The sequence below is a fragment of the Mytilus galloprovincialis genome, chromosome 12 (genome assembly GCF_965363235.1).
Source record: "Mytilus galloprovincialis chromosome 12, xbMytGall1.hap1.1, whole genome shotgun sequence".
Classification (NCBI taxonomy): Eukaryota; Metazoa; Mollusca; class Bivalvia; order Mytilida; family Mytilidae; genus Mytilus; species Mytilus galloprovincialis.
In genome coordinates this window covers 67756390-67765095 of record NC_134849.1, presented here as the reverse complement: position 1 = coordinate 67765095, position 8706 = coordinate 67756390, and the positions used below count along the sequence as shown (strand labels likewise).

At 31.4% G+C, this 8706-nt stretch overlaps 1 protein-coding gene across 1 annotated transcript; it reads right to left on the bottom strand.

Moving 5' to 3' along the window:
- Nucleotides 1-2126: 2126 nt before the first annotated feature.
- On the bottom strand, nucleotides 2127-6763 carry LOC143053494 (uncharacterized). Its single transcript, XM_076226300.1, has 5 exons — nucleotides 6690-6763; nucleotides 6398-6543; nucleotides 3632-3861; nucleotides 3011-3162; nucleotides 2127-2303 (listed from the first exon to the last, which is right to left on the bottom strand). The coding sequence occupies exons 1-5, from the start codon at nucleotides 6745-6747 to the stop codon at nucleotides 2227-2229; spliced, it is 663 nt and encodes a 220-aa protein (XP_076082415.1). The 5' UTR covers nucleotides 6748-6763; the 3' UTR covers nucleotides 2127-2226.
- Between the last annotated feature and the right edge of the window lie 1943 nt (nucleotides 6764-8706).

Genomic DNA, 8706 nt, shown 5'->3' with positions numbered 1-8706 from the left:
TGTCTTTCAAAATCAGTGATAAAGTGTTGATTTGATGAAAAAAATAATAGACGCAATTAATATTTCATTCCAAACTCATAACTTCAAGAAATCTTCTGAGATTGTGACTGAATTTGATAATGACACTATTCCTGTTTTATCAAAACTCATAGTTCATTTTTGAACAAGAAAAAAGATAAAATAATTATTCGTTTCTTCCATCTTTAAAAGATGTACTGTTACATATTGTTGTCGTAACATGTGACGCAAATCAGATATAAGCAGCCTACCTCTTATGTATGTACTGACTGGCTTAATGACGTAAAGCAAGTGTTTGAAGCATTGTACTATGTCTCAACGTCTGTCTTAATGAAGGTCCGGAAATGAAAACTGCTCTTATGAGAGAAAAAAAAATGTTCAAATGAATAATCTCTGATTTTCGTCTTTATGTTTTCGCTGGAAAGAAATATCCTATGAATTTAATGTAGATGAATGTTGTGTTCCCGGAAGTCAAATATAATGATTTTCTGATCTATCACTTTCAGTATTTTTCAGATTCTTTCTAGGAATTTTTACCTTTTATTTCAGTTTTTGGAATGCGAGTCATCTTGCAGGGGCGGATCCAGCCATTTTAAAAAGGGGGGGGGGGTTTCCAACCCAGAGTAAAGGGGGGAGGGGGGTTCCAGCTATATGCTCCCATTCAAATGCATTGATCGGTAAAAAAAAGGGGGTGTTCCAACCCCCGGAACCCCCCCCCCTTCTGGATCCGCGCCTGTCTTGTCCACATTATAATTGAACTATACAAACATTCTAGCATTAATAAAAACAACAGTTAACTTACATATTTCTAACGTGTTATGACTATAAAGAATGGCAAATCTATAATTAGAAGGTAAAATATAAACTATAGGTACTTTCTGTGACAAAAAATAACGCAAATTCCACTCGCTGACAAACGATTAAAAAAAATATGCGGGAAATAGATTTGAATCGCTTTCTTTCACATGTTTTATTCTTATTTATCACTGATTTGTAAGTGATACATTGTACAGTCGTTTAAACTTTGGTTAGATAAAGGAACAGCAACACAGTTTACCTCTTTTTATAGACCATGTAGACTGTAGGCTTATTGTTGTACACTATGCTTAAGATTCCACGTTTCCTTAAAAGTAACTGTTTTTGAATGGTTTGATGTATCAACGTTGTTCTTTGAGAACTGAATAACACAGATTCCGAAATCCAACGAAAATTCAAATCGGAAAGTACATGTACCCTAATAAATGGCAAAATCAAAGGCACCACCACATCAAACGATAGACAAAAAATCTGTAAGTAATATGCTATTTACTTTCCACTGTACGTTTGTTTACATAATGTCATCACGTGTTTCTCCTCGCACTTGCGCAGGAAGTTGACCGACTTTATTGATTTTACTGACTATTTTTTCGGATGTATAATCAATATGCATGATCCATTTATTTTTATTCAGATTTTCGTATGTCACCGTGCAGAACGCCACGAAATTGTGTTGTTGTTGTCATTTCATTCAATAGGACTACCGTGGATGGACTTCTATGAGAATCTTATTGATGGAAATGACTATATTGCGTAGGTGAAAGTGTAATTTTTTCAAATATTTTACGTTTATGCAAAATAACAACGTGCAAGTTTAAACTAGGTAGAGGTGAGCTCTAAAACGTTAATGCTTCCTTTTGCTAGAGAAAGATTATTGTTTGGTTCCTTCCGTGCAATACAATATTTGGTACTAACAATTCATTTTGCAATTCTTAAAAACGAAATGCTAATACATGAACTTATCATGATAGTTTTTTCTCTGCTTCAAAACCGCTACCCCGTGTCAGCATAACCGACACCCCGCATGTGGCGTTCTATATGGTGTATTTTGTGTGATTTGCAAATAAAGCGGTAACTGTACAGATATAGTCTTTCCCAACAATATTGAAGTTGAAAATAAAGACCGAAAAAGTTTCAGTAGGCGCTTCCATTGATTAACGGTCAAACTGAAACAAAAGGTAAATCATTTACACAGTCTTATATGCGTTTCCAATATTGTACAATTACAAAAAACGACAGAAAAATTATCTTATAGTAAAAAAAACAAAAAAAACAAAACAAACCAAAAACATAAAAAGTTAAAATATGTTCATATTAAGAACTTATGCGGCATTTTTTCTTTATTTACAGTTCACATGCAAGGAATGTTATTTCTTTTGATTTCGTTACGGACTACCGTTGGCTGTCTTCCTTCTTTTTCGGTAAATACATATCTGCACCAGGAACAACCTTTCTCAGTCTTTTTTCACCTGCAATTGATTACAACAAGATAGGCAATGTTAAAAATTTGTGCTGACAGTAGAATGAATGGCAGTAGTCATTTTGCCTACATTTGTAGGTTTTGTTTTCCATATTTAAAACAAACCCACATAAGATATTGAAATTGTAATACACAAACATAGCAAAAAGGTGCAAATCTTTTCTTTTATAACAAATGCATTACGAACAAAAATAAAACAATGTAACCAGACTATATCATTTATATGTATAATCAACATCAACCTTTGCTTTATAAGGCGTAACACAAACAGCAATCAATCATTCACTGAATCACAATATCTTATACCAACGTGTTTGAAATAAGAAACTAAATAAACTGTGTAAGGTTAATAATTGCATCAATGTTTATGTTTTATTTTGATTGGCTAACAAAAATCTCGTTAAATTCTTAAATTAATCTTCATTTTAACATGTTCGAAACTGAAAGTAACATTCATGATGACAAGATCTTCTTCAATAAAGTGTAAGGTTAATAAACGAAAATATTGAAAGTGATCTTGTTTAATGATCATAGCAATACAGGTAATGAATCATCTTTTAGTTATTTTATTTTGTATGGTTGTGAAAAGTTGATCTTTATTAAAAGCTTACTTCCCAATCGGTCAACGTTTTTAGACCCAAACAAATTTACAAGAAGCATTCAATTCTTACGTTAAAACACAGAAAAATTACACACCTTTATAAAGGTCGACACAATGTCTGACTTCTGGAATAATAGCGACTTTGTTTGCGCTTTTACGGAACTTTTTATCAAACATATTGGCTTTGTGTTGTGCATTCAAAACCTGTTGTATGTGTCCTGGTTCTATATTTGGAATGCTTCCTGGACTGAAAATAAGGAATTCTTTTGGTTAATTGATATTTGATATGTATATTATATCGTATTTATATTTACAATTACGGGATTACTGCGGATAGACTATTTATTAAGTGATCATCTGAAGATATTTATTTGTTGTCAAATAATTTCAGATGATACTGGAAATGAAAAGCTTAAGAAACATATGAACTATACATATTTGTCATATGTATAAATCCAGTATTTTCAAGTAATCTTTAGTTTGTTTCTTCATCTCCTTGAACAACTAAAAAAGGTTTTAGTAAAGAACTGTAGATTATAATTCATTACATAATTCATTTTTAGACTGTTTGGTGTGCTGACCGATTTAAAGCAAATGGTTCCTTTAAGATTGGATTTACATGTTCTTCTTTTATTTTATGCGTTTCGTGTGTGAATTACTTTGAAAAGAATATAAAAAAAAATGAATATTAGTTTCAGTCGTATTTAATATCTTACGATTGCAGAAATTCTGCTGGATGACTTGTCGAACCTTTACTAAGTATTTCAAATAGCTTTCCAGCAAAAGTGTCAGCGTCATTTTTGGGGACTTTTTCCTCCTCTCGATGACCTATCCACTGAATAGTTAAATGTTGCAAATCTTGCTTCACCTCTTCTCTGATTGAAATGTCACAGGTATGCAGCTGATCTTCCAAAATGAATATTTGCGTCTCCAGTTGCCTTTGAATCTAATAAAATAAAATTGAGAATGGAAATGGGGAATGTGCCAAAGAGACAACAACCCGACCATAGCAACAGCAGAAGGTCACCAACAGGTCTTTAATGTAGTGAGAAATTCCCGCACCCGGAGGCGTCCTTCAACTGGCCCCTAAACAAATATATACTAGTTCAGTGATAATGAACGCCATACTAATTTCCAAATTGTACACAAGAAACTAAAATTAAAATAATACAAGACTAACAAAGGCCATAGGCTCCTGACTTGGGACAGGCGCAAAAATGCGGCGGGGTTAAACATGTTTGTGAGATCTCAACCCTCCCCCTATACCTCTAGCCAATGTAGAAAAGTAAACGCATAACAATACGCACATTAAAATTCAGTCCAAGAGAAGTCCGAGTCTGATGTCAGAAGATGTAGCCAAAGAAAATAAACAAAATGACAATAATACATAAATAACAACAGACTACTAGCAGTTAACTGACATGCCAGCTCCAGACTTCAATTAAACTGACTGAAAGATTATGATTTCATCATATGAACATCAGGCACAATCCTTCCCGTTAGGGGTTTAGTATAATACCATCATACCATATATATGAGAAGAACATAACCCGTGTCATGCCAACAACTGGTTTTTGAATAAATGTGTTTAGTTCCGATGCAAAGACCCTATAAGTGAATCAATATTAACGCCAAAATATGCAATCTTTAATGACCTGACAACAGTATCGTAACTATATCCCTTCTTAATAAGTCTATTCAAAGGTTTTGTTAGTTTTTGAGGTGAATACTGACACCTGTGTGCTTTATAAAGAATATTTCCATAAAAAATTGGATGTGAAATACCTGAACGTGTAAGAAGTCTGCATGTTGAGCTATATTTACGAATGATGTCCTTATACCGATGATAAAATTTAGTAAATGTTTTGACTAGTTTGTGATATCGAAAACCCTGGTGTAATAATTTTTCAGTAATACATAAATTTCTCTCGTTAAAATCTAAAACATTGTTACATACACGAGCGAATCGTACAAGTTGAGATATATAAACACCGTAAGATGGTGACAAGGGAACGTCACCATCTTAAAATGAATAATTAACGATAGGAAATGAAAAATCATCTCTTTTACCATAAATTTTAGTATTCAGCTTTCCGTTAGTGATATAGATATCAAGATCGAGGAAAGGACAGTGGTCATTGTTAGTATTAGCTTTATTTAAAGTAATATCAGCAGGATAAATTTCTTTAACATACATACTGAAGTCGTCATTATTGAGAGCCAAAATATCATCCAAATATCTAAAAGTATTATTAAATTTGTTTATCAGATGTTGTTTTGATGGGTCTTTGCTTACTTTTGTCATAAATTGTAACTTATAGCAATACAAAAACAGGTCCACAATAAGTGGTGCACAGTTAGTCCCCATTGGAATTCCGATAATCTGACGATGTACGGAATTCCCAAAGCGAACAAAAATGTTATCTAGTAAAAATTCAAAGGCATATATAGTATCAAAGCATGTCCAATTGACATAGTTTTTTTGTTTATTGATACTAAAAAATGACCTAAAAGAGTTTGAACATATATATTCACATTCTGACTTTTTACCGTATTTACCGTATCAAATCACAATGCTAATTCATATATGATAATGCTGTGTGTTGTATTGTTCAAATTAACAAATATATCTTTACGGTAGATCATAAGTATATATTTCTTGAGATAGAATGTTCTTATACTTTGCCAATATGAAGATCTTACTATGGTTTGTTAAAAAATATAATAAAAATCATGAGTCAGCGTGCATTTTATCGAGCTATGAGTCGTTTAAAATTGCCTAAATTTTGTTAGTTTGTTCATGAGAAAAACAAATGTGCGTGCTTAAAAAATGAATAATAAAATTTTGAAATAAATTGTGAGAAGATAGCTTTAATAATATGTGTTAAGAAAAGAAAGGTGAAATGGTGTCACCAAATTGTTTTCTTGCTACAAGAACAAATGAAAAAAATCCTTATCAGTTCAGTATATATATTTTTTTTACTAAAATAGTTCCCCTTAAACATGTTAAATGGCTTATTTGAAACAAATGATTCAAAAAACACAAAATTTCATTTTTGACTTAATATTTTGAGTTATACAAAAACTCACTAAGTTTTCTTTATATAAATAAACAGTATAACCAATAAATTGCAAGTTTGTCTCCATATTTGCAGATTTGGGCAAACAACTAGACTGATTTTGTACTGGGATTCAAGATGGCGATATACAATAGATCTACCTAAACTTAATCATGTTATTGGTTGTCTATCTTATGGACTTAACACAAAAACCATCCGAAAGAGACTTCGCCTCAATCTAACATTTCCGATTTGTCATTAAGTTATCTCGTTAAGCGTCCAAGCGTCGCCCATATTGGAATTATAATCATACCTTTAATTTGAAAATTCAAGTTGTGTACAACCAGTTTATTACATCTTAAATACAATATCTAAGCATAGTAAAATACATGTAGTAAAAGTATAAACTGTAATTGTACTTACTTCTTTATTAGTTCTCAATGCGAATTCGGGCTTAATTTCCATGGAACGCTGTAATTGCTTTGTCTTTTTATCTGCAATACGTGACTCAAATTCTTCTAACGTTCCCACAACATTTTTATATACTTCATACACCATTTGTTTACTGGCTGAAAAATAATTAACACATTAAAAGTTATCCGTTATCAAATGTGGAAATTGACACCTATGCATGCATTTAATCTGAGACTACTTATAGTAGTCTCAGATTTAATGAAAATTTTAATAATTTCATCATTTTGGGTTAATTTGATACCCTGTGCATTTCTAAATATTTGCTCTTCTGCTTGAGTTTTTAGCTGCATAGTTTGCATTGAATCATCATCGTCCATTTTTACTTCTTCAAAATTCAATTCTAAAGAATCCGTTTATATACAACTGTGTGCTAGAATAGGATTGGAGTAAATGTGATTTAATGGGCGTTTCTATCTCTTAAAGTAAACCTATCTGTTTTATCTAGTTAACATTGATGAATCATATTTGCAATATGTATTAATTCAATAATTTTGTTCAACGTTCAGCTGCTTTATTGAATATCATATTAAAACAATGGCTGCCAAATGGTACCCACTCGACAACTTTATTTGTCCAGTTTCATCTTGTCCAAGGTATGTAGATATCACGTAAGCGTCGTTATGTAATTGGATTAAATTTTCTTAATTTATTTAGAGATATATTGTAAAATCCTAAATGGAAAATGCTCAAAGAATCTCAGGTTTGATGTATTTTGTTATTCTGTAGACACGGAAAATGTCATTTTATTCTTGATTAATCTGTAAAATAATGTCAATATAATTTTAGCAAAACAAAAGGAAATTGGGTATGTTCTTCCGATGGGACCAGAACTTACATCTCACAGACAGGCTATATTAGATGTGGAACCTGGGATCACCATGCTTGTTTGAGTAATTGGGCTTGGAATTGTGGAAATCATGGCAATCATGCTGTACATAAATATAAGAAAGCTGATGCGCAAGGTTTTAGTTTTGCGTTGTCTCAAGCTGTATCGTTATTAGATGAAGCTGGCGCGACATGGGTTGGAGCTCTGGTGAATGAAATTGGAAAGCAGTTTGAGTATGTAATTATTTCCTCTCAAAAATTTTTTTGTCGATGAAATATAATTGGTAATTATTTAATTATCAATAAATCGAATCAAAACCGCATTTTCAAATGACCAATTTAATATGTTAAATAATATTTATTTATCTATATATTAAATATTATAGTTAAATTGGGGCAGTTTAAGCGAAATAAAGTTTTAGAAGACTTATGAATCGTCATATCCTAGCGACATCATGTATTATTAATCGAAATTGCCTTCCTTCAACAAAAGGAATACTTTTCAATTTTTTCACAATAGAAGTTTTATCCATGAAGACGATAGTTAACATCCCATGTATTTTGATTTATGTATCCATCATTGTCCATTACGTTATACATGTTTGTTTCATAATTAATAGAATATGGTATTAATATTTGTTTAAGTTGATTTGCATTTTTAGCTTTGACGTCATTGTATTGTTTACTTATGAACTTGAATCTACTGCACTTTACGTTGTTATTCATGTTTATTTGAAATCATTTAAATGTAATATAGTTATATCATAAATAACCAATTTCCTTTGAATTTACAGCAGGCAGTAAAAGAACTATAACTCGACGACAGCTTAGAATGTCTACATTAACATTCGATTTCCGTCAACTGTTTTTGTATTGAGGATTCTTCTTTAAGAAGCATAATTAACATGTCTTTGTTTTTTTTATATACAACATTGTGCATTACATTCAATCAATATGACTGAAATATATTTTGTCGGCATAGTATTGGTATTAATTATTTTGAAAAATTCTTATAACATTCATAGTAAAAATCAATTTATTATTATTATTATTGTTAAACACATCAACAAATATATTGTTTTAATTAATTTGGTTATGTTTGGTCGTTGAAGGGTCACATACAATAACGTTTTAACATGTATAAAGAAATGATTCTGATGAACTTTTTGTATGGTAGTAAAACTATTTCAAAGCATGTTACTGGTATTTCATTTACAGGAGTTGCATCACCTTTCTCAGTAATATGATCTCGGATGATCTCGGATAATATCATTTTCCCAAAGTTTGTTTTGTAATTTTGTAAACAAATTACATTTATACAAACCTATCGGGGATTTGTAGACTTGTCCTTGTTTTTGTCTAACGTGTCTGTGTTGAATTTTTTGTCTTGATACCGTACAAAGCAAGAATATTTCATACATCGTCTCGCTTCG

Bases quoted from the DNA above. Each gene is read 5' to 3' on its own strand.
- LOC143053494 (XM_076226300.1), bottom strand. From the start codon at position 6,747: ATGCAAACTATGCAGCTAAAAACTCAAGCAGAAGAGCAAATATTTAGA. The intron at 6,544-6,689 runs GTATCAAATTAA...ATTATTTTTCAG, and splicing joins AATATTTAGAAATGCACAGG to CCAGTAAACAAATGGTGTAT. The intron at 3,862-6,397 runs GTAAGTACAATT...TTATTTTATTAG, and splicing joins CATTGAGAACTAATAAAGAA to ATTCAAAGGCAACTGGAGAC.